Raw genomic sequence first — 26943 nt, 5'->3', positions numbered from 1 at the left:
AGCGCAGTGGTTGAGAGTCCGCCTGCCGATGCAGGGGACACGGGTTTGTGCCCCGGTCCGGGAAGATCCCACATGCCGCGGAGCGGCTAGGCCCGTGAGCCATGGCCGCTGAGCCTGCGCGTCCAGAGCCTGTGCTCCGCAACGGGAGAGGCCACAACAGTGAGAGGCCCATGTACCGCAAAAAACAAAAACAAAAACAAAAACAAACAAAAAAAAAGTTCTCATCCCAAGAAGAACAAAACTTTAATTATGGTGACCAGTGTTAACTAGGCTTATTGTGATCATTTTGCAATACATACAAATATTCAGTCATCATACTGTACACCTGAAACTGATATAATGTTATATCAGTTATACCTCAATAAAAAAAATTATGCCTCACACTATTTACAGCACATAATGCAGCTCATTCCCGGAGAAGCCCCTCTGTGTCTTTCAGTGTCCAGACCAAATGACCCTTCTTCCATGAAATCTTTACTGTTACCTCATCAAAAGTGATCTCTTCTTTCTGAATGCCTCTGACACTGTGTTCTCTTATTACTTTTTGCTTTTATAATATATATTTATGTGTGTGCATTTTCCCCTCCACTCACCTATAAGTACTTTGAGGACTGAGTAATATTTAGTACCTCAAATGTTTTGTACATAATAGGAAACCCTGTAAGTATTTTTGAGACAATGATTGAATAATTTCTTTCAATGTATTTTCTGTTCTTTGTCCTTTTTCCAGTCTTACAGCCCTGGACTTACTCCATCTCTTGCCTGGACTATTGGAGATTTCTCAATCCCCTTCATTAATCTGGCGTTGCCCTTCTCTACTTACAGCCCTGGACTTACTCCATCCCTTGCCTGGACTATTGGAGATTTCTCAATCCCCTTCATGAATCTGGCATTGCCCTTCTCTACTTCATGAATCTGGCATTGCCCTTCTCTACTTACAGCCCTGGACTTGCTCCATCTCTTGCCTGGACTATTGGAGATTTCTCAATCCCCTTCATGAATCTGGCATTGCCCTTCTCTACTTCTCTACTTCATTAATCTGGCATTGCCCTTCTCTACTTAGTATTTGCTACTTGTCCTCCTTTGTCCTTTTACCTATTGCTTTAACAGTGATGCCCCACTGCAGGAGGATCTGCTGTGTATTCACAGAGCGTGAGCCTGTCCCAGGTTCTTGTGTTTAGCTCCCAAGTTCTGCAAAAGTCCTCACAGACTTCCCTCCACTTATTTTTTCCTATTTTCCAGTGTATTAGCTCCGTTATAGACAGTGAAATGATCAGATATATTAGCCCTACCTCTCCCACCTATTTTTCTTAGTATATTCTACTTCAGGTCCTTTTATCAGGGTCTTCCTCATTTCATTTTTATCTATTCTTCAGTGAAATTTGCCATCTTCACTATAGAACCCTTCTCTATTACTTAAATAGAAAATTATGTCTCTATTCTTTGATTTCAAAGCTGTTTTTCTGCCATGACACATTGCCTTCATTATTATGAGAGAGAGGGGATCATGTCATATCTTTTCATATCTCCCATGACACTGTCCCTAGCACACAGTAGGCACTAAACATGTATTTGTTAAAGTGATGAATACATACATTTAAAACTTTGATCTCTCTTGGAGCATTCAGGCAACTCCTGAACTTATATTGACTCCTTGTTTTTAAAAATTTATTATCGCTTATGAAAGAGGTACAAATATTCCTTAATTTTAGTGTTGGACAGTGGTTTTGTAAACTGAAAACTTCACTTGTTATCATCATAATGTATCTGTATATGAATTTCACTGTTTTCCTTTTATTACAAGGATACATATACATTTGGAACTTGTTTTAGATCGGTCACTCTTTCAGGATTTCTCATTAAGGAGGATAAAAAAAATAATATACTTGATTTTGTTGTTTTGTGCCTTGTTTTCAACTATCATTGTGAAATAGAACAGCATAAATTACTAGGTGGGCTGAGTCAAACTAGCCCTCCCTTGATTTAATGTTATTCACATTTTAGCTTTAAACTGACAAATCCATTCCCTGAAGAGCAATTTCAGAGACTGGGGAGGAGTATCTTGTAATATCCAATAAAGTTAATTGTCATATTATTCAAAAAGTGCAGGAATAATGGTTCCAGGAGTTCGATTTACCTTTTTATCACAGCATCATGTCGTTGAGCCATTTTCCATTGGCTATGATTAAAATTTCTTTTCCCAGGAGGAGTGAAATATGCTAGCACTTATATTTCAGAGAGTGGATAATGTGACTTGGCAATATACCTCTCTATAAAGACCTTTAGATGTTCAGAAGTTACTGTTAATGCTTAATGTAAGAGGAGTAATTCATTGAAAATAGTAACTTTTAAGTCTTTTGTTCTTTGAAGGTGGTTTCCAGAAGTGCAGAATATTTATTACCAAGGTAATAAAAAAAAGCTATTGCCACCTGGTGACAGCAGTGCCAAGTTGGAATCTTTTTTCAACTGTGCTGCTACACTTATGACTTTACAGCTGCAGGACCTCACTTTGGTTTCCATGCAAGATTTCACGGACTTAATTGCACAACCCCCCGTAAGTAAGGTTCAGTTACACCAATATTCATTTACCAACTTATTTATTTTCAATTCTTTCAGAGTGGATAATTATAAAATAACCTTTACCAGTGGAAGAGCAGAAAGTATATCTTTAGATCTATTACACTTACGTGTTTTTTTAAAAAAGACTTAATGTCAACCTGCATATGTAGGGCATATTATTATCATCACATTGGTGAGGTTAGTGGAAATAAGTAAAAATTCCCATAATTGGGAAATTTGGGTCATGAGGGCTGGGGAAGATTTCTCCAAAGAACTCTTTTCTTTCTGGAAGAAGGTCCTGTTAAAGGGTGAGTGGAGTCTGGGAATTTGAATGTTCTTCTCTTGGGCTCCTCCTTTGATGATTCTAGAGCCCCACTGCTGTGCACATCTTCCTTTTTCTGGAATCTTGACCCTATAGTTGATCTGTAGGCTCAGTGGATACCAACTGAGTCTCGCTAGGAATGGCTCGCTGGGAATGGCTCGCTGGGAATGGCTCTTGCCCTTTTTGGTACAGTTCCTCTTTGGCTTAACTGTCTAGGACATAAGAAGAAGGATGAGTTCTCATGTATCCTAATTGGAACCAGTGCACTCCTTACTCTGTCACAATTCATATGCATATATATATGTATACTTTATTATATATCTATAACTTCTTTGTTGCAGGATTCTGTTAGAGCTTTTGAACATCCAGGTTTTGTCATAAGGCTGATTCTTGATAACGACACCATTAAGTTTGAACCTGATTTCGATGACTATATAGCCATCCTTCTAAATGTTTATGATGTCATGATTAAGGCTGTCAGTTTCGTGCCAAGAGTTGAGACAAAATTGTATTCCAAGTCGGTAAGTAATAAGGATATTCTGATTGCTTCAATTTGCATGATGGTATTTGCTTCAAATAACTTCTTTTAGTATAGACAGGTATCCTCTGCTTTACAGAATACCAATGGCCTAGTAACATTGGCTTATAAGGCAGTTTTGCTTTAAAAACATACTATTTTCCCATTAGCTTCTCTTAAATACTGGTTTCTTAGACCAGTCTTCTATTGAACTCAGCTGAAAACTTTCTGAGGGGGAAGAATTAAAGTTGTGATCTGGTTTGAAGCCATCAATGAGCATTTGCTGTAGCATTCACACCATGCTGTTGACTGCGTTACACTTTTCCAGCTCTGTAAAATTCTCCTCCAATTAGCTACCTTCCTGATACACCTTCTTCCAGGAATAGTCATGTCTCCTTACTTCCAAATCATAGATCCTACTTCCCTTTTCTCTCTGGCCAAATATTTAGCAAAGTTCTGCTGAACTACGATATTTCAACAGTAGTTATTGCAGTCTAGTATATGAAATGAGCATGTCTGAAAATTCCTTAACTTAAAAGCTTTTCAAGTTTTTTAAGTCCAAACAGTAGCTTTCTTCTTTCTTTTTCATTTTTTAAATAGTGTACGAATATTTCATACATACAAAAGAGTACAGGAGGCCAGTGTTTAAAGTTTTAAGCAGTAATAGAGTAAACACCTTCATACCTTCCATCTAACTTAAACAATGACTATTACCTTTAAGCTCTACCTCCCAATTGTTCTTCCCTGTTCATATCCCTATCCTTCTACCTTCTAGCAAAGGAATCACTATCTTGTACTTTGTAGTTATTTTTTAAATTAATTTTTATTGGAGTATAGTTGATTTACAATGTTGTGTTAATTTCCGCTGTACAACAAAGTGAATCAGTTATACATATATATCCAGTCATTTTTAGATTCTATTCCCATATAGGTCATTACAGAGTACTGAGTGGAGTTCCCTGTGCTATACAGTAGTTTCTTATTAGTTATCTATTTTATGTATAGTAGTGTGTATATGTCAATCCCAATCTCCCAGTTTATCGCCCTTCCCTTCCCCCTTCGTAACCATAAGTTTGTTTTCTGCATCTGTGACTCTATTTCTATTTTGTAGATTGGTTCATTTGTACCATTTTTTTAGATACCACACATAAGCAATATCATATGACACCTGTCTTCCTCTGTCTGACTTTGCTCAGTATGACAATCTCTAGGTCCATCCATGTAGCTGCAAATGGCATTATTTTGTTCTTTTTTATGGCTGAGTAATATTCCATTGTATATATATACCACATCTTCGTTATCCATTCCTCTGTCAGTGGACATTTAGGTTGCTTCCATGTTCTGGCTATTGTAAACAGTGCTGCAGTGACCATTGGGCATTTTGTAGTTATTACTCTGAATTCTTAAACATAAATTTACTACATGTCTGTATATCTGTAAACAATTTCTCTTTAGTTTTTCTATGTCTTTGTATAGATGGAGTCATCTTATAAATAGTCCATGACTTGTTTTATTTTACTTAACACTGTGATTGTGACATTATTCATGTTGAGAATATTGTCTTCTTCATAGAGCTTCTAGTTTTTTTATCATTTTATTTTTATTTTCTCAGAATCCATTAACTTTTCTTTTTTTCAACTAGGCTTGGTCTTTTTTTTTTTTTTTTTTTTTTTTGTGGTACGCGGGCCTCTCACTGTTGTGGCCTCTCCCGTTGCAGAGCACAGGCTCCAGACGCACAGGCTCAGTGACCATGGCTCACGGGCCCAGCCGCCCCGCGGCATGTGGGATTTTCCCGGACCAGGGCACGAACCTGTGTCCCCTGCATCGGCAGGCAGACTCTCAACCACTGCGCCACCAGGGAAGCCCAGCCTGGTCACTTTTGATAGTTTCTTGTACTTAGTCATGTATTCATTACTCTTCTCTGTTTGCTGATGTGACTCCTGCTCCTGGTCGTTTATTTCTGTGGGTGTTTTTTTTTTTTTTTTTTGTGGTACGCGGGCCTCTCACTGCTGCGGCCAACCACTGCGCCACCAGGGAAGCCCCTGTTTTTTATTTATTATTATGGGCTTATACACACAAGAACTTTATGCAGGGAAGTCTTTGAGGCCTTGATTTGGGTTGGTTCCTCTGGATTTTGCATATTCTCTTGACATGTGCTCTGGAGGCCCCTGCAAACCCAGGACGCTTTTTTTTTTAATGATATATTTTTTTAACGGAACTTTATTTTTATTTATTTATTTGGCTGCGTTGCGTCTTTGTTGCTGCATGTGGGCTTTCTTTAGTTGCAGTGAGCAGGGGCTACTCTTCGTTGCGGTGAGCGGGCTTCTTATTGCGGTGGCTTCTCTTGTTGCGGAGCACGGGCTCTAGGCACGCGGGCTTCAGTAGTTGTGGCTCGCATGCTCAGTAGTTGTGGCTTGTGGGCTCTAGAGTGCAGGCTCAGTAGTTGTGGCTCACGGGCTTAGTTGCTCCGCAGCATGTGGGATCTTCCCGGACCAGGGCTCGAACCCGTGTCCCCTGTATTGGCAGGCGGATTCTTAACCACTACATCACCAGGGAAGCCCCCAGGACCCTTTTAAACAAAATTCTTGCCTGAGGATTTTGTGGACGACACTGGCAGTGAGTGTTTACCCAAATGTGTAAGAGAACAGGCTTGTGGTTCCAAATTCTTAAGATGACCATCCTTTCTCTTCTCCACTGAAAAACAGGCCAAAACAAGACATTTTCCTTCTTAGCCCCTCATTTAATGGTTCTGTCAGCTTTCAGCATTCTGAAGTTTTGTGTCCTCAGAACCCTCATTGTGAAGTTGTGTCACTTTTCATTGTTTTCATTGTTCCTGGCTTTATGTAGGGGTATCAGTTGACTTCCCACCTTACTCAGGCTTCAGGCTTTGTTTCCTGACAACCATTCTCTCACCCATGCCACCCAGCCCCACACATGTGCCCATCCTGCTGGAGACTCATTAAAGCAAAGCTTAGGCCACCAGGGATCAGCAGAGTCCCCAGGGCAGCTGCTCACATCCACATATAGTTACCTCCCGATTCATGTATTATCTCATGTTTGGCCCCTTAGCCTTTCCTTATTATTTTACTGCCTTAACCATGCATTATAAAAGTTATATTTGACATTTTCCCCAGCATATTTATGTGTTTGAACTAAGTCGTTGTTTTCAAACAGGGTATCTGTTCCTCATATTACCATAAATAGAAGTCTCTCAAGAAACTTACTGTTTACTTTGTTTTTTTGTTTAATTCCAGTTCACCTATTGCATCCTTTTGTATTCTGTTCATACCTTGCCTTCCTCAAGAATGACTAGATGTAGCTTATGAAACAGACAGATATAACAGGTTAATAAGAGTTACTAGATAAAGTTTGAAGTGGAAAAAAGTATTATAATCATCTGAATGAAGACAGTTGCTATGATTTTATGCTTATAAAATATGGCTCTAAGCTTCCTAGTTTCTACAGTAAAGAGGAAAATATAACAAGTTTTAGACTGCTCAGGTATTTTTTCTGGTTTCAAATTTTGAGAGATAGGTCTTACCTGGGGCATTATACGTGGGGTAATGATTCTAAAACCCTATGTACCAGCATCATGTGGTGACTTTTAAAAATACAAATCCAGGGCTTCCCTGGTGGCGCAGTGGTTGAGGGTCCGCCTGCCGATGCAGGGGACATGGGTTCGTGCCCCAGTCCGGGAGGATCCCATGTGCCACGGAGTGGCTGGGCCTCGTGAGCCATGGCCTCTGAGCCTGCACGTCCGGAGCCTGTGCTCCGCAACGGGAGAGGCCATGGCAGTGAGAGGCCCATGTACCGCAAAAAAAAAAAAAAAAAAAAAAAAATCCAGGGGTCCCTGCCACCCCCATTCCCTGCATCTAGAGATGTAGATTTACAATGACAGTCTGTACTCAGAAGTAGGTATACCGGTAAAATATCCCTAGATGATTCTGGCAATCCCTCAAGTTTGGAAACAAGTGATACAGAGGGTACTTGAATATTAATGAGCTTCACATTAGATCCAACAATTTCACATTGCAGTACGTAATATATATTGCTTAATCCTAAAGTTCTTTTTCAAAAAAGATGACACCAAGCATCTGCTGTGCCCTGGGGGTGAGGTAGTGGTGATGATGGTGGGATTCACTAATGTAGTCATGAAGTATCTAGTTCTGAAAAAGTGTGATTTCCTGAAATGTCCACTAGGGGGCACAGCGGACAAATGCATCCTGGATACCTGAACAAATTACCCAGTTCTTTAAGGAATCCTTTCATAGTCTCAATTTGAAAGCTGTAGAATATTCACTACTGGCAATGATTTTTGTTTGTTACAGTTAAAAATCCCTTTTTCTGGACAACAGGTAGAGACTATATATATATTTTTGTTTTTTTTCTTTTTTTTTTTTTTTTTGCGGTACGCGGGCCTCTCACTGTTGTGGCCTCTCCGGTTGCGGAGCACAGGCTCCGGACGCACAGGCTCAGCGGCCATGCTCACGGGCCCCGGACGCACAGGCTCAGCGGCCATGGCTCACGGGCCCAGCCACTCCACGGCATGTGGGATCTTCCCGGACTGGGGCATGAACCCGTGTCCCCTGCATCGACAGGCGGACCCTCAACCACTGCGCCACCGGCGAAGCTGCATATATATTTTTTAAGTGTAACTTGGTTCAAGATAATAAACCATATATGCACATTTACTTGTCCTCTTATTCAAAAAGAGAAGGAGACAAGTTGTTGAGATTTGTTTGCTTATTTAAAATTGTTGTGTGATACATTCTTGCCCACATTATTCTAATGGTGGTAGCAGAATGCAAATTTTGCAACTAGGGATTTTAGTCTGTTCTAGTTGTTGTTCACACTGACCTCTGAAAGCTCAGAGGTCAGTGAATGAGTAAGCAATCCTTCTTTGTTCTACATACATTACTCCTCAAGGTGAAGAAGGGCTGTGACTGTGATCAAAGACTGATGACATTGAGCTGACTTATTTTTTTTAAATAATGTATGATGCAAGTGCTACCTTTTAAGCTAGCATATACAACTGTACAAATAAAACATGGATTTTGCTGTTTTGATATTCCAACTCTTATTTTGTGTATGTTCTCAAGTGACTGCTCTTTCCTCCATACAGAAAAACAAAATACTCCTAGGTAGCCTCTAAGAAAAACAAAACATATGAAACCTAGATATTTAAAATACTGCTGTGATTAGACTCTCTACAGATATAGATTAGAAAATCCAAGGGAACTTGTGAATAAATTTAAAAAGACAGTATGGTAAGATGGGCATTTTTACAAAGCTGAATGATATGGTTACCTTAATTTAAAGTATTTTAAATAACTCATATTGTTTTTATTCCTTTGTTTAGGATAGTAAGTCTAAACCAGCAACTTTGAAGCCGATAATTCTGAAGGAAGTTGTTGAAGCTCACAAAGAAAAGGTTAAGGACGTGGTTATATGGGAGAGCATGGCACTGAATGAGCACCTCAGACTCTATGACAAGTATGATTTTTTAATTACCAAAAAAGCTGAGCAAGATGCTGATGCTTTCCTTGCAGAAAATCGTAATTATGAGAAAATAATACAAGAAATTCACAGGTACCAAAAGCTCATAGAGGATATACGGTACACATCTAGAAAGGTAAATGACCCATTTTGTACAACTGTTCTTTGTACCTAGTGATCTCTTCCCAGTTTCATTAGGATGTATTTCTAGACCATACAGTGAAAGAATTAGACCATTATCATTAACAGAAAACTGTTTGGGCCTTTTTATGTGCCAAGCATTGTGGTAAGCTCTGGCTATGCAGAGGTAGACAAAACACATAGTTCTTATGTTCATAGAGCTGAAGGTGTACCCTATAAGGCTGACTTTTTTTTTTGCGGTACACGGGCCTCTCGCTGTTGTGGCCTGTCCCGTTGTGGAGCACAGGCTCCGGACGCGCAGGCTCAGCGGCCATGGCTCACGGGCCCAGCCGCTGTGCAGCATGTTGGATCTTCCCGGACCGGGGCACGAACCCGCATCCCCTGCATTGGCAGGCGGACTCTCAACCACTGCGCCACCAGGGAAGCCCTAAGCCTGACTTTTAAGTAATTTATTTTAACTTGGCCCCTCAAAAATATCAAGAACTATTCGTTTTTTTTGCTTTGGTGTGTACAAATCCTTTGGAACATATGGTAATTATACCAAAATGTGGTTACTTCTGTTTAGTAGGAGACTGGTAATTAAACATTTTCTTCTTTTGTCCTTTTTTATATTTTCCCAAATTACCACCATTGCCATGCATTACTTTTTTGTACAGAGAAAGTATAACATTTAAATCCCACTATCTATGTAGCAATAACTCAATTCTCCAAAGTTTTTATATCAATTATTGTCCTGAAGTAGAATTGGCTTCCAAGATACACTGTTCAAGGAGATTCACGCAGAAGATAGTGGTAAAATATAAAAGAGTATTTGCAAAACCCTGCCTGCATCATATTAAAAAAAAAAAACTCAGTTGTATTAGATCATACACACACAAATCAATATTATGGAAAAAGGCAAAATTGTGGGAATCATTTATGTCATTTCATGTTTATTAAACTTTTAATACCTAACATTGCAGACTATTCGTTTAGGAATGTTTGAAATGCGCTGTGAGGAATTAATCAAAGCTTTGGTGAAGCGAGCAGGTATTATTTGTGGAAAACTTATAGCTAAAATGTTCAGAGACCATCAGGAAGTAAATACAAGGTATTTATTTAATATTATATTTTTATTTTGGCGGGTGGAGGAATTAAATAGAATCAACTGTCACTCAACTAAAGTAATGGATTAGAGCAGTGTCATAAATGACAGAAAAGAAAAGATAAAGCCAAACTTATTTCAACTTGGCTCTAAGTGTTATTTTGTGATTTTTAGTATTTTTTCACCATGAATGTGCCTTCCCAGTTGTCTGAATTAGGGTGGTATTAAAATGTGTTTGCATTTCTTTTGTATAAGTCAGGTGGACATTATCTAACTTCAGATTTTTAAGTTTGTGTAATCAATACACAAAGTGAGTTTTCACAGTGGATATACACAGTAGTTGTCAAGGATCTCAAATTTGGAACATCATTTTATTGTAATTACCCTTCAAGGCCATGGTAACACATTACCTTAACTACAAACTCATTTGTTGTCCAATCTGGAGATTTTTAGGAAAACTGACTCATGTTAAGTAAACTTACAGAATGCTAATGTGTGAAGCAGAATACCTGTTTAAGACAAGAAGTGTAGTTAGTTTTCTAGCACTGGTGATAGTGTGGCTCCAGAAACCTCTTTCCTGCTGTCAGTTACGTGGAATAAAACCCCCAGATAATCAGAATTTTTTATAATTATAGTGTTAGGGAAAAAGCATTAAAAAGATATTTCTTTCAGCCTGTAAGAAGCCTGGAGGGAGCTTCATTTACCTACCATACGTCAGGTACAGCGCTAGAGACTTGGACTGAATATGAAAAAAATTCCTGAAGGAAGTTACATTGTAGAAGGGGAAACAGGCATCCAATTCAGTAAATTACAACAGGGTGCCATAAGTTCTGTCCTGAACCACAGAAGTAGAACAGTAGAGAAGGAAGTGATTAATTTCCTTTCAGGGTGAGGTTTGGAGGAGAGGGGGAAAATCAGGGAGGTCTGCAAAGAGGAAGTGATGTAGGAATTCATTTTGAAGGATGAGTAGGAGTCTGCCAGGTGAATGATGTGGGTGAAATAATTCCAGTTAGAGGAAATAATATGTAGAAGGGAGTGAGGTAGGTATGAAAATGGCATGGTGTATTCCAAGAACAAGGAGCGGGTTGTGTTGCTCTCACGGATACTGTGAGCGGGGGAGGCTGAAGAGGGAGGCACCACGTGGAAAAGGCCTAGGACTCGGGCAGCTTATCTGAGAAACAGAACAGTATATTCAGCTTAAAGTACCTTTTCCTCTAAAAGTACTGGAAGAATAGTGAAAATGTCTTTTATTTACAGCATTTCATGCCGAGTGAAATATTTGCTTTAATTTCATAACTATTTCCCTGCCTCTTAGCTGCCCCCAGAGCTCATGCCAGTTCTACTTTTTCCCCTTTTCTCTTAATTATGCCTCTCACCAGACTCACTGGCTGTATAGAGGATATACCAGGACTATTATAGGAACCACTAGATAACAAATGCCCTCAACTTCTTGCCCTTACATGTCTCATCTCACCTCTCCACGAACCCCTCCCTATCTGCCTCCCCACATTCTCAGAGGTCAAGAGTCTGTCAGCCACTCACTGTTCTCGTCTCTACCTATGAGCTCAGCCCCCTTGCCTCCCATCCCTCTGGACCTGGCTCTACTAGTCGTCCCCTCTGTGTCGCATTTTAAATCTCTCCTTCACTGTGGATTCTGCCTCTGAAATTTACAAACACGGTCAAAACCCTCTTCCGTCCTCCAACCCTCCACTTCAACCCAACATCATCACCATCCATTCCCTCTCCTTCACCTCACAGCCAATCTTCTTGAAGAAATTTCTGCAGATGTTATCTGAACTTCCTTAGCTCTCACTACTCTTTTTTTAAAATCCCATAGTAAGTTCATTGTTTATATTGCCCACAACCTAAATCCGTAGGAAGTATTTGCATATTACCAGAAGCTTCTGAGCACACAGGCCCATTTTAACCATGCCTTCCAAGTAGACCCACTTTTTGTGCCATCTCAACTAAATCTCTGGTAGAGCCCTTAAAACTCTAGGTTGGAAATGATTGTTCATAGTCTTGCTGTCCATACTGGATTGTGAACTGCTTGAGAACCATTATTGCATCTTACACATTTGTGTACCTCCGTCACTTATTACTGTAGTTGGGAATGGAATAGATGATCATTAAATGTGTATTGAATGAATGAGTAAATGAGCACAAATTTGCTTTTAATTAATTAGATGTCATATAGGTAAGGTAATCTGACTGTATTTTTCATGTAATAGAACATTAAAATAGTACACAGGAATATATTTAGGAATAAAATTTAATTATAGAAGATGGGTTTTGTCTGGTGTTTCAGATTATGTGAGGAATTTGAGAAGATATCTGAAAAGGCTCTTAGCACTCCTCCAAATACAGCAAAACTGATGGAAATGAAGGTATTGTTTATAAGCTCTGTATAGTCATGTGTGTGTAAGTAAGTTGTTTTTCTTTTTTCCCCCCAGCTTTTATAGTTATTAACATGATAATACAATAACAAATCGCTCCAAAAGTTAAAACAGGGGCTTAAAATAGTAAGTTACACACACACACACACACACACAGCTCATGAGTGTGAAGTTTGGTGATTCAGGCTGGACACTCCTCCTAGATGGTTCTTCTGGACTCAATCATATCAGCTAGTTCTCAGCTGGGTTGACTAGTGTAATTAGCTTCAGAAGCTTGACTCTGCTTCGCTTGTCTCTCAGACTTCAACAGGCTCACCTGGGCATGTCTTCATGGTATGGTAGAGGCACAAAAGCAAGCCCAATTGTACAAATGCTTTTCAAGTTTCTGCTTGTGTCACATTAGCGAATAGCCTGTTGACCAAAATGGCCACAGAGCCAGTGAGAGGACACTACAAGGACAGACAGTGGGAGAGGTGAAGTATTGGAGTTATTAATGCAGTTGTCTACAAGAATCTTTTTGAGAGCACTATTAATAATTGTTACCATGCCAACAGGCATAAACCAGGACTGTCTTGGGCAACCTGAGATATGCAGTCATCCTTCATTTTTTTAATCAACAAATATTTAATCCTTAAGTAATATTTTGTTTTTGATAGGCTTTTATTATATATTAAACATTTCTGTGGTAGTTTGCTGAAAAGTGTTTTGAGCATAGGACTTATGGTACTAAAAATATTAGAGAAGTCTTGCATCATTTTTCTTGTTGCCTCTGTGCTTGAAGTCTACCTGATGGTAATAAAATAATATAAAACACCTGGTTTATCATCCATTTATTTTGTTCCTTTTCCATTCTTATAACTTACACTTTTACAGGATCTTCTTTTTCCTTTTCTAGCAATCTGAAGATCCAAAATAGAACCCTTGTGTTCCTAGATTTTAAAATATTTAAGCAAACCCAGCAAAACATGTTAAATCATTCAAAACTTTGTATAGGTAGGAAATTACAAAAGGTGTTCAAATGATTAGGCACATTAAATTATTCACTTAAAAATTTGTGAAAATCACTAGAACCAAATTTTGCATATCAGCCTCTAAAGGGTTCTATTTCCTTTAAAGTATTTGTACTTAGACTGGGGTTCTTAACATGTGAATTTATGTGTATGTGTGTGTATCAAATACAAACAAACCTATGATATCCTTTTTAGAATTTTTTATATTTTATATGAGTTATTGTAGAACATCAAGTGATACTTTGATTATGGATGATTTGAAAGGTAGCTGGAGAGTTCCATAGCTGGAAATTCCTTTGAAAAAAATGAATACTGAGTATGAAGAGTGTTATTTATTTACCCTCTTAACCATCGCTGGAAGTATTTAGGAATTTGGAGTTATTTAGTGTGAATTTCTATTGTTCATAGAAACATTTCACAGAATTAGCAAGTAGGATTCATTACCTAATATTTAAAATATTTCTGTATCTTGAAAAAGTTTATTCTTGTAAGGGCATAAATATCTTCTCAGTTTATTCAATACAGACATCAGTCATTTTTTATCAGTAAGAGGAAATAAAGATGCAGTTGTTTGACTACATAAAAAGCTGATTAACCAAATTACAAAAATGTATTTTCACTTAGATCACTGTTTGGATTTGCAACAGAAAAACATTCTAATTAGAATGGCATATCAATGAAAGCTTTTAAGGCAATGTCCTTTTTATCTTTTTAATTACAAAAGTGAAAATTTAAACAATATGGAACTGTACAAAGTAAAAGTTCCTCTTTTTCCATAATTCCTTTTTTTGGGGTAATGGTTCTTTCCAAACATATGTATATATATGGCACTAGGGAGAGTGATGAAAAGGGAGAGCCAGAGAGAGGTGGTTATTAGAGATTTAAAAGAACTTTAAAAGCATTAAGAAAAGAAGCATTTACTTCATAGACAGGGAGCTGTGGGGTATAACAGGGAAGGTAAACACAGGTAGGTACAAGTAATTGGCAGTTTTCTCATTTTTCAGTGGGATAGCAGGTTTCTTTCAGAATTTATATTATTAAGATATATGCATAAATTAGTATGTTTCAAAAGAGGTTTGAGAGAGCTACATGTATATATGTCCATACACATGGGCACCTCCATGTGCATGTGTACACACACACATACACACACACCTATATATTCACCCACTCACACACACACAGAGCTTTGTCTTTGCAAAAATAGAATCATTACTCCTGCAAATTATTTTATTCACTTAACAGTATACCTTTTCTGTACTTCTACGAAGTAAATAGGGCTCTTACTTTCTTCCAAAATCAATAGCCAATTACTTCAGTACAATTTATTAAATGATCTGTCATTTCACTCCTGATTTGAAATGCCTCTTTTTCAACACTAAATTTCCATTTGTACTTGGATCTATTTCTAAACTCTGTTCTGTTCCATTCTCTACTCCTGAGCCAGAACAGGAACTGTTTAAATTATTGCATCTATATAGTATATTTTGCTATTTAGCTGGGCTAGTCTCTATCGTTTTCCTTTTTCATGATAATCTTTGCCTACTCTTGAGTACTTTCAGAGACTTTTAAAATTACATCAAATTTAGTTTTTTTAAAATGCCATTGCAATTTTGATTGAAATTGCATTGACTTTCTAGACTGGTGGGAGGAGAATTTACATCTTATAATATTATGTTTTAACGTGGGTTTTCATATTTATTTGGTACTTTTAAAATGTCCTTCAGTAAAGTGCTGTAGTCTTCCTCATAGATTCAGCACCTTCCTTGTTAAATTTGTCTGCAGTTATATTTTAGTTGTATAACTAAGGAAAGTGTTGCAGCACTGGTGTCTGTTGCAAGTTTGCAATTTTACATTTGTTATGGTGGTTATTTGACTAACTGTCCCCTCCACTAAACTATAAGCTCTCTGAGGACAAAGCCCAGGTCTGTCTCTGTCACACTGTATTGCCAGCACCTGGCACAGTATCAGGCACATAATAGGTGCCCGAAATGCTCTTCTGCAAGAATAAATGATATCACTCAGCATCTGCTTCTTATATTCCAGAGAACCATAGCATCCTTTGCTTTTCCAGTGCTCTTTGTGTGTTGTTTAGTATTTCTGGTTTTCACCCTGCTCTGTCAGTAAAGGTTTTCAGGATGGATGAGAAGCAGACTGTGCTGCAGTCCCCTATTTGGAACCAAAAGTCTATACTTCTAACAAGTCTGTACATATTTATGCAGTGTATTTCTACAGGCTATTTTTTGACATGAGCTGTTCCTTAAAATGCCATCTGTAATTTTTGTTTTCTCTCAGGCTTATATTCAGAAAGTAGAGACAGTTGATATGATTGAACTGGGACGGAGATTGGTGGATTCTAAAAACTGCCTCGCCTTCCTCATTGAGTGTACCAACTTTTCTCCAGCAGACATTAGGCTAAATAATAATGTCTTCCAGTGGTATGGAAGAATGGATGAAATTTTTGACGAACACAGGAAGATCATTAAGGAGAAAACAGAACAATATCAAGAAGGTCTTAAGGTGGGAATCATGGATATTTTAAATTATTTTCATTTTCTGGAAATATTTAACTTCTTACATAGCAATGTCAGCTCCTCTATTTCACAGAGAGTGTATCTTAGCTCTCTCCTCCCATAAGTCTTAGTAGAGGATAGGACACATAATGGATGGATGTGCCATCATTTCTTCCTTTTTCAAGGGAGAAAACATTTGAATATATTGCCCACAAATGACCATTAATAAGAATAATATTTATCTTATATGGTTTATAGTACTGTCTTGAGTTTATTTTTTATTAAGGTCAAAGCTCCCTTGGTGAGGTGAGCCTTCACACCTCATAATCACTACCTTGCCGAAGTACCGTGCCCAGAACCATCACTATAATGTTCCGTGACTTGAACCTTTGGTGTGTGTGTCCTACATATAAGATGGTGTGTGGTTCCCCCCATCTACCTGTCCAGGCTCGCCTCCTACCTCTCCCCACTTCTTGCTCTTGACTCTTCAGTAACCCTGAGCAACTTCTGGTCCCTGCTCTCCTACACCTCTCATCTCTTACCTGCTCTCTCCATTCTCTCTGGAGCGACCTGTCGCCCCGCCTGTCTATCTAGCAAAGTCAGCTGACTTTCTGAGAAGCCCTTTCAGTCAGACCTCAGTACTGCTTCTCCTCTGCTCCCATGACACTTTTAACACACCTCCACCGGGCTAATTATCTGATCATTATGTTATTATTTCCATCTCCCCATTAGTCGGTCAGCTCCTTGATGGCAGGGCAGTCTCATTTTTACCTTTTCTCCATTTATATCTGCTTGGCTAGCACAGTGCCTGACACACAGAAATGCCGTGAGCACTTCATAGCTATTAAGTGAATAAATGACACAGTATTTTCAGTCTCATTTTACAGATGAAGAGACTAAGGTTCCCAAGTGAAGGTGAAGAGGCTTGTTTCAAGTCAGCCAGTAGAGCTGTTTGATAGCAAGCCTAACCTCTTTCTACCTCACTATAGCAAATACGATTAATTGGCAGCATATGTTGTTTGCAGAATAAATTATAGACTTAAAACAAAAAAAACTCTTCATTTTAAACTATAAGTCTATATTTAAGTCTATATTTCTGTTTTCTGTTTAGGCCATTTCAGAAATTTTTAAAACCTGTAGAAAGCATCATGAGTATTTGATGCTTACGCTACAATATAATAGACCCTTAGGAAATCACTAGGTGGCCCAGAAGTATCTATACTTCGTTGTAATGTATACCATTCTACAAACTACACATAATGTTAATGAATTTTTCCTCTCATTTTCCTTCCCCCACTGGGCCAGAGCAATAAATTGGCCAGAAAACCAAAGAGGACAGAAATCAACCTAGATAATCTATAAAATCTATTTTTGAATAACCTGGATTTGACTTCTGAATATTTTATTCAGAGCTGTTTTTTTAAGAGCCATTTAATTTGGAATGCCTTACCAATGACGATTTCGTAAGAAGCCTTTCTCATTAAAACAAACAAACAAACACACACACCTGTTTTATACTGGCAGGCTTTAGTTTTTCGGCTTTTAAATCTGGATTTATTTATTTTATTTCCTGTGAAGAGAGCCCATGGGACAAGAAAAATAACTTTGGAATACTTTGTTTTAGCATTGCTGATTGAAGAGGTACCTGAATATCAGAACGCAATTAAAGAAACTCAGTTTTTTCCAGTTGTTTGTAAAAATGCTACCTTTACAGGCCTTAAAAAAAAAATTGGAGTTCACTTATAGCCTCTTACTTGATTATTGTGAGATTTTTTTCAAGTGATTGTATTTTATTAGCATACTAAAGAAATACCATTGTTCAGCACATTCTTATTCATTTTATTAGAACTTCTTACCTTGATAATACAAGAGTAAACTTTCTCTAATTTGTGAATTATAGGAATCTGAATCCATTAATCTTAAATCCCAACTCTTAAAAATTCTGTATATTTTGAATCCCAGTCATCTTCAAGATCATCCCTTTCTTCATATTTTGCCAGTGACAGAATATAATAATAATAATTCTGACAATCCTTACAAATTCTAAAATTTTCTCTTGATGCCTAGGGGTTTTTACTCTTAAAAATAGTAACGAAAATAATTGTTTTTATTAGTTACGGTGTGAACGGTTTGTGGAGGAATTGCAGAGTTATGCTAAACAGACAGAAGAATTCTACTCATTTGGAGATCTTCAAGATATACAGCGGTACCTGAAAAAGGCTCAGACACTGAATGGAAAGTTGGATTTAGCAGCAGACAAGGTATAATTTTAAAATTCTTAATAGGATGAATTAGTTCAACAGAATGAGCATTTGAATTTGTATTGGGTATTCACCTTTAAGAAATGGATTCAAATAAAAGAGTTAAACTACATTTAATTAGAGATTAATATGAATGGCACAAATAGATTTTATAGACATGCTTCAAGGAGGGAGCAGCATTGCTGTTTTCTATTGGTAGTAATAACATTTCAGTGGCCTTCATCTTTTAAAGATAGAGTTATATCTCCACCTGCTTTTTAATCTTGATCATTTACATTATGTGATAACACCTGGTTACTGTTTAGATTTCCCACCTCCATGGAAGCCAGCTTAGATTTGGTGGCTGTGTTTTTAAATTAGGTCCATTATTTTCTCCCATCAAGCTACTTTGTTCCCAGTACCGCTATTTCAGAAATCAGTGGTCTCGTTAGAAGCAGCTGGGTGGGAAAAAGCCGTACTCTTTGCCATGTTAGAAGTTTGAAATTTTTAATTGCATTTTTTATAAAAAGGGGAAATATGAAAACAGACCATATTATGATGCTCTACCACTTTTTATATATTGTAAGATTTTAATATCTTAGTTCAGGTAATTAAATAGTTTATAATAATCTCAGATATGTAAATGTATGTTGAGACAAGAGAAATTGTAGGTTTTTTAAAACTGATGCCACTGAAATTTTAAGTAATCTACATAATTTACGTATCTATCTCACTCTTTTCAATTCTATAGATTTCTCATCTACATCTCCCATATCCTCACAACTTCACTACTAATCTAAGAGGAAATTAATGCTTTCTTTGTGTCTCTTATCCTACTTACCGTCAAGACACAGCCGTGGTTGTAGCTTCTCTAGCATCTGTGATTGCGCTATTTCAGCAGGCTCTCTTGTCTCTGAGTGATAGCATTTTTAAAAGTACACCATTCATTTTATATTAAATGGCTACTGTTCTAACACATCTCTTCTAGTGCCTTGTATTATTAAATAATTGGTATCTAACTCCTCATCTGGATTACTAACTCTTGGAATTGGTACTTTGCAATATACTTTTTTCTATTTTCCACAGTATCTAACACAATGCTGTGTTTATTAAAAGTAAGTAAGTTCTTGGGACTTACTTGGTGACACAGTGGTTAAGAATCCGCCTGCCAGTGCAGGGGACAGGGGTTCGAGCCCTGGTCTGGAAAGATCCCACATACCACGGAACAGCTAAGCCTGTGGGCCACAACTACTGAGCCTGTGCTCTAGAACCTGTGGGCCACAGCTACTGAGCTGCGTGCCACAACTACTGAAACCCGTGCACCTAGAGCCCGTGCTCTGCAACAAACAGAAGCCACTGCAATGAGAAGCCTGCGCACCACAACTAAGAGTAGCTCCCGCTCGCCACAACTAGAGAAAGCCAGTGCGCAGCAACAAAGACCCAATGCAGCCAAAAATAAATTTAAAAAATGAATTTTTAAAAAAGTAATTAAGTTCTTGTGAGTTAATAAATGAAGCTAGGGCTTCCCTGGTGGCGCAGTGGTTGAGAGTCCGCCTGCCGATGCAGGGGACACGGGTTCGTGCCCCGGTCCGGGAGGATCCCACATGCTGCGGAGCGGCTGGGCCTGTGAGCCATGGCCTCTGAGCCTGTGCATCCGGAGCCTGTGCTCCGCAACGGGAGAGGCCACGACAGTGAGAGGCCCACGTACCGCAAAAAAAAATAAATAAAATAAAATAAATGAAGCTATATCCTCAGTATATCTGGATGGGCAGAGACTTTTTATATATATAAATTTACTATTTTAACTAACTTAACCAGTCATTTTTCTCTGGAAACTGTAATAAAAAAGAAATAGGAACAACAAAAATAAACAAAATAAAGCAAATAGGAAAAAAGAGATCACTGCTCAGTTTTTCTAGTTATGGCCTAATTTAACTTTAGGGTTTAATGAGAGGTTTTTTTGGTCACATTTGATATAAATATTTTTTAAAACTTTATTTTGAATATCATTCACTTTCAGAATAACATACTTAATACTTGTCCTTCCAGATTGAGCAGCTTAATGCTGAGGAGGAGGCGTTTGGTTGGCTACCATCAATATATCCTCAACGTAAAAAAATCCAAGATGGTTTGAACCCTTATCTTCGTCTCTATGAAACTGTTGTAGAATTTAGCACCAAATACAGGGCATGGACAGAAGGACCATATCACAAGGTGAATCCAGACCAAATAGAAGCAGAAGTTGGAAATTACTGGAGAGGACTATATAAGCTGGAGAAAACCTTCCATGATTCTCCAAATGCATTGGCAATGACAAAAAAAGTAAGAGCAAAGGTGGAAGATTTCAAGCAGCACATTCCTCTCATTCAAGTGGTTTGTAATCCTGGTTTGCGCCCCAGGCACTGGGAGGCCATGTCCAGCATCGTCGGTTACCCCCTGGAGCCAGCAGTTGATTCCACTGTCTTCTCTTTTATAGATATGAATCTGGAACCGTATTTAGATAGGTTTGAAGGTATTAGTGAAGCAGCTAGCAAAGAATATTCTCTCGAAAAGGCCATGGAGAAGATGATTAATGAATGGGATGCAGTGGAATTTGTCATTCTTCCTTATAGAGAAAGTGGGACATTTATTTTGTCATCAGTTGATGAAATTCAGATGTTGTTGGATGACCATATTATTAAGACACAAACTATGCGAGGATCTCCTTTTGTTAAACCCTATGAAAAACAAATGAGGTAAAGTGTTATTTATATGACGGTGTTTATACTATGTTACCAAAATTATCACTCATATGGAATATCCAGTTCTTCTTAAAAATTGATTCTGTACTTTATGCTTAATATGTTAAATAGTGTATTGTAAGGAATGATAACCTTTATTGCTTTTGGAAGAGTCCTGATCCTTTTGCTATCATATATATTCATAACAAAGGTAGTAGACAGTCAGCTTCCAGATATTCATTTTTATTGCCCACAATCTGATCTTATACATTTGACTCTCAAAAATAGTCTCATGCCTATGAACACAGTTTATAGAACATATAAACTGTAAAACTGAAGATGATAATGTAATTTTCCAAATATACTAATTAGTTTGTTGTCGATGATTCCTCAAAGCCTATTGTAATTTCCAGTCATATGCATAAAGAATGGCTAGATAAGTGCAAAAGCATGAAACTATGATTCTCATCTGGAATTTTGAGCGTCTGACACAGCCAACTAAATCTGACCTTTATCCTGTCAGTTTTTTTTTTTTTTTTTTGCGGTACGTGGGCCTCTCACTGTTGTGGCCTCTCCCGTTGCGGAGCACAGGCTCCGGACGCACAAGCTCAGCGGCCACGGCTCACGGGCCCAGCCGCTCCGCGGCATGTGGGATCTTCCCGGACCGGGGCACGAACCCGTGTCCCCTGCATCGGCAGGCGGACTCTCAACCACTGCACCACCAGGGAAGCCCATCCTGTCAGTTTTTAAATTTTTTGTGATTTCTTTTAAGCAGCTTATATTTTATCTTAAAAAAGAGTAAATCCAAGTCAGACTACCAACTCCAATGTGAATTTGCATGGTGAGGGAAAGCTACCTGCTTGGTGATATCAGCCTCTTGTTATTGATATATTATCATAAACCTGAGCTTGTTCAGCTGTTGGTGCTGGCTCAGTGTTTGATTGCTGTGCCTCCTGCCCAGCTTGCTCCAATGTGCTCATCAAGAGTAATTTTTGAACTTCTCTGAAAGTGGTATATCTAGATTCTATTTTTAAGGACTGTTCATGAGATCATTAGCTAGTGAGAAATTTTTTGCATTAGTCAGGGGTTAGATGGAGAAAGAGGGAAGAGTACCAGAAGGAAGTAGAGGCGTTCATTTCCCTGTGTGAAAGACACATTTATTGATGAACATTGAAAGGAAGGTGTTTTAGAAAGACATTTAAAAATGCCTGGTGACTTTTTGAACTCCTGTATACATTTCTTGGTTTTAACAATCTAAAATTATAAATGACGAGTAATGTATGAATCTACACATAAAGCCATCCCATCTCTAAGTTTTGTTGCCATTAACCAATCATTCTTCTTTATGGCCATGTTATCTCTTGTAGTGGTTACAGCTGTCTGGGTTCAAATCTGGCTCTATTGTTTATTAGCTGAGTGAGCTTGAACCTGGTACTTACCTCTATGTACCTTAGTCTCCCTACTGGTAAAAAGATACAACACTCTGGACTCTGCCTCCTTGGGTTGTTGTGAGGATAGAGAAAATACATGCAAAGACCATAGAACTGTGCTTGTAAAATTGTCAGTTTATGCTGTAATTATAATATTTATTCTTGAGGAAGTTAAGTTGTTTTTGTTCTCCATATTTAGAAATAAACTGATAACTCATTGTAAATTCAAAAATGCTTCCTTCTCATGAATGCCACACTAGTGTATTTAAGATTATGTAGATTTTTCTTTAAATGCCAGTTATATCTTATGAATTGAAATATTTTATTCTGGAAATACAGCCTTTATGGCCCCAAAGTTTTTAAAAACTGAAAAAATAAGAATGTTAAAGGAAATAAATCTTGGATGTAATTACCTTTCCTAAGAAGTTCCGAGTGCCCTTGATTGAGAATACCATTAGCATCTCTAAAATCTCATTTCTCAGTTTGTACCCTTTGTCCATAGAATCGGATTGCAGAAAGGTTTACTGATATACAGAAACCAACCCATTTGTAGATAGGTACATCTAACATGTATATATCTGTATTAGCATAAATGTTGATGCTATTATTCAGAGACAGATTTTGTAGAACAGAGCTAGTAGGTAGAAGAATGGAAATTGGAATAACACCATTGCATGTAAGATTGACAGCCTAGTCATGGTTTTGAGTTTTATCATCTGAAACATTGCTTGGTTTGCTGTTGATAAGAGCCACTGTGTTTTGCTTCTCAGGCAATGGGAGGGCAAACTCCTGCTGCTTCAGGAGATTCTGGATGAATGGCTCAAGGTCCAAGCCACGTGGCTGTATTTGGAGCCCATTTTTAGTTCTCCGGACATTATGTCTCAAATGCCTGAGGAAGGCAGACGATTTACAACCGTGGATAAAATGTGGAGAGATATAATGAAAAGCGTAGTACAGGTAGGTAAAAATCTCTGAGAATGTGATTGTTTTGTTGAAGTGACATGATTTTTGTGTTCAAAACAATCTAAATAAGCCATTGTCTTTTTCCCACGTAGGCTCCTTTTCAGATATTATTTTAGAATCCCAGGAGCAAGAAACATCAAAAGGAAAATAGGTATTTTGTCCTGATTACTTATTGAGGTCAAAATTCAATTTGCATTACTTAATGATAGTTGTTCTAGCAGTGGTTCTTACTGGACGCTCTGGTAGGAAGACAGTGTGCTCAGCACGCACTGTCCTGTCTATTCTCTGGCCCCCATGTTACTGGCTGCACCACCACTGAAATGTGCCATGGTGGGAAAAGGTCAGCATGCCAACTGCTCAATCAACAAGTTTCTCTGTAGGGACAAAAAAAAAAAAAAAAAAAAAAGAGCTGCTGCAAAGGTAAATATACTTAAAAAGCCCAATAAATACAAACAAAATGCAATCTACCAATCAATCACCACACAAATCCAGTGGAGAACTTAGAATTTAAGTTAAGGAGGGAATTTAATAAAAACCAGTAACACCAAAAAAGGTATGGTTTTTGTTCAGTTCAAAAGACATTTATTTATTTACTGCCTGCAAAGCGTGGTTTGTGTGTTAGTGGAAGTTAAGATTAAAATACAAGAAATATTAGCTATTAAATTATATCATTAAATGAATGTAAACTTCTCTATTGGTGTTTTGATCAAATACAATATTGTAAGATAGGAAGAGTATTATCTTAAAGTTTTTCTACCCTAAAATGGAAATATGCATATTTTTATTATTTAAACTTTGAAAATTGTGACTCTAATCCTAAATACTGATGAGACTGTATCAATGTCAACTATGTGATTTTATAGGAAAATATTCCATAAGATGGACATGGGTCTGTTTATTTAATAAGTTTACTTCATTTTATGTAATAATACTTGAAACAAAGCTTCTGTATAAACCAAACTTTTGTAGAATTAATCACACAGGAATTCCATATTTAAAGGACTTACTGGTGAGTCACTTTGTAACACATTTACTCATTTCTAATTAATTTGTTTTATAAATTTAGCCTTTCCTATATTGTTTCCTTACAACAGGGCAAAACCCTTAAAACATGTATACATTTTTGTTTGGAAGGGGATGAAGTAGAATTTTTTTGTTGCCCAAAAAAGATAAAAAGTAGATGCTTGTATTCTCCTAGTTAATATAATTTTAAAAGTTAAAAAAATTCTTTTTTTGACATTCGATCAAAATACTCTTCAAAATTCATATTGCTAGGGAAATTTTATAGATAGTTCAATACCTAGGAAAGGGGAAGCTATGCTGAGTCTAGTAAATAAAGGAAAAAGATTTTCAATTCTATAAAACTACATTAAAAACATATTAACAGAAAAGCATTACTTCCTCTCCTTCCCAAATAAGCAGTTTTCTTTGGATGACACTTCATTTACTTTTGCTATAAGACTTGATTATCTTCTTCAACTGGCTTTACATTTTGTTTTTCTCGATATGTTAGTATTCAGGACAGCTTTTGTCCATATTCTCCGGAGCTTTGAAAAGAAACATAAATCCATATTCTCTCAGGAAGGCTAATGAGGATGATCTGTATAGTAGAAGCCACTGGATTAAACGCTTGGTACAAAAAGCCATCACTTTCAGTCTTATGGGTTTCTAATAAATGTTCTTTTAGAACTATGCCAAGAGAAAAGGCTCAGAGGTCAAAAACAGAATGTAAATGATGCTGTTAATATAAATGGCTTGAATTGAGGTTATCTTGGTTCCTTAAGGTATAAGCATGAAATAGTTGTATGTTTTGGTACCTGTTCCTAACTACGCTTGGCCAAAGGCTGTTTCTCACTGGGGAAAGCTCCCTTACTGACCTTTCAGTGTAATTCCAGAATTTTCCAGTCACTTTTGGTTATTAAGATAGTTTTGCCTATGAAGACTGAGCTGTACCTGTTTGAAAACCTCAATCTCTTGTTCTACTTAGAACTCTTCTCCTACCCGTAGTCAGGTAACCCTGGGGCTCTGGTGGGGTGGGGACTGCGCTCTCCCACACTGCTTCTCTCTTTCCTGGTCTTATCACTTGGTATTGGGACAGGGAGAAGGTAGGGAGGAGGTGAAGAGGAAAAGGGAAGGAGGGGGAGAAAATAGAAAGAGGAAGAGAGGGAGAAAAAGAGGGAGAGAGAGAGAAAATGTACTGATGTAACCGATCCAGCCAAATTGGCTATTCTTTTCTTTGGTGGTCATAAGGTGGACGGCCTCCTGTCTCTGGTACCTGCACTGTGCCTTTACAGTTGGTCATCACAACTGGTCTAGCTTTTTGACCAGTTGTGGAGAGGTGAAGTCCACAGATTAACTCAGTGTGGACAGGTGAAGACCCCGACAAGCTCTGGCTGCTGAGGGATGCTATCTTGAGCATCTCCCCTAGGTTTGGTCATCCTCTGCCAGACTTGACTCCATCTTCCAACTGATCTACCAGTGATGGCTTTTGCCACATTCCTCTCATATGCATGTCTTTGGCCCCATATTCTAGTAGTATTTCACAGATCTGTAGCCCTTAATTTCACCTGGGGTCTGCAGCACCTGGGATCCATCTTCTGTACTTCTTGGTAACCTTGAGCACATGGTCCTTGCCCTTCCTTCACCTGGTCGTCCCACCATACCACCTTCTCCCAGAGTTCTTCTCCTGTTCTGATAGCACTGGCACAGATCAGCATGCTGGTGATGGAACAGACTTCCAGTTGGAGAAGACGACGTTAGCCTCCTCTCTTTACATGCACTTGAAAACTTTTCTAGGGACTCTCTTGGGCCCCCTCCCTAATACAGGACCAGTGAATTGCCCATCATTTGGGGTTGAAGGAAGTGGATAATCTTTTGCGTGTACCCAAACTTAACTTTTGATCCACATGAGTCTTTTGTATTTCATACAAGGCAGGAAAAGGCACTCTTGAATTTCTCCCCAAACCTTTTCCTTTTGTAGTCTAACCGCATCTCAGTAAATATGAACACTATTCCCCCTGTTTTTCTTTTTCCTTTTACTATAGTAAATATGGTCACTTGGCACCAAGCATCTCACCTCTTTCTAGTGAGCTGGAAAGCTAAAACTGTGTCTCCCAGACTCCTTAGCATCTAAGTTTCTGGAAGTGAATTCGATTTCGATGATTAGGTATGCTCATTTGGGATTTGGAAGGCATACAGTGGCCATCTTCTTGCCATTTTAGCTAGTTCTGCTGTCAAGTAAGATCACTTTTTTTTTTCTTTTCCTACAGACTTCAGTGTCTGGTCACCAGTTTTATGGGTATTTACAGCCGATGATGATGGTGGCTTCGTGATCCTGCTCTCTGATCCTAGAATCACAGTCACCGTGGTGTGTTCTTGAAAGCAGTTAGTTCTAGTGGTGGCGTCCTTTTGTCCTTACTGAGGCAGAGGTGGCAACACTCCTGGAAGATCAGTTCCACAGGTTCTAGGAGTCTTTCCTGGAAGCCCAGCCTGGAGTGTGCTCCCTTAGACCTTCTAATGATTTTGTAATAACTTAATTCCCTATATTAAATT

The 26943-nt window shown here is 38.2% G+C and overlaps 1 protein-coding gene across 1 annotated transcript in view; it reads left to right on the top strand.

Annotated features, from left to right (window-relative positions):
- The window catches only part of DNAH7 (dynein axonemal heavy chain 7), a 250715-nt gene that overhangs the window by 48941 nt on the left and 174831 nt on the right, over nt 1-26943 (top strand). Inside the window, exons 10-18 of the mRNA XM_033400318.2 lie at nt 2371-2554; nt 3223-3402; nt 8758-9030; nt 9998-10125; nt 12428-12506; nt 15821-16045; nt 18153-18299; nt 20328-21013; nt 23199-23385. Coding sequence (XP_033256209.1) covers nt 2371-2554; nt 3223-3402; nt 8758-9030; nt 9998-10125; nt 12428-12506; nt 15821-16045; nt 18153-18299; nt 20328-21013; nt 23199-23385 — 2089 coding nt within the window. The remainder of the gene's footprint in view (nt 1-2370; nt 2555-3222; nt 3403-8757; nt 9031-9997; nt 10126-12427; nt 12507-15820; nt 16046-18152; nt 18300-20327; nt 21014-23198; nt 23386-26943) is intronic.

Source organism: Orcinus orca, chromosome 7, assembly GCF_937001465.1.
Source record: "Orcinus orca chromosome 7, mOrcOrc1.1, whole genome shotgun sequence".
In the NCBI taxonomy this organism is placed as follows: Eukaryota; Metazoa; Chordata; class Mammalia; order Artiodactyla; family Delphinidae; genus Orcinus; species Orcinus orca.
Note: the sequence above shows the minus strand (reverse complement) of the source record. Positions and strands in the feature narration are given on the sequence as shown.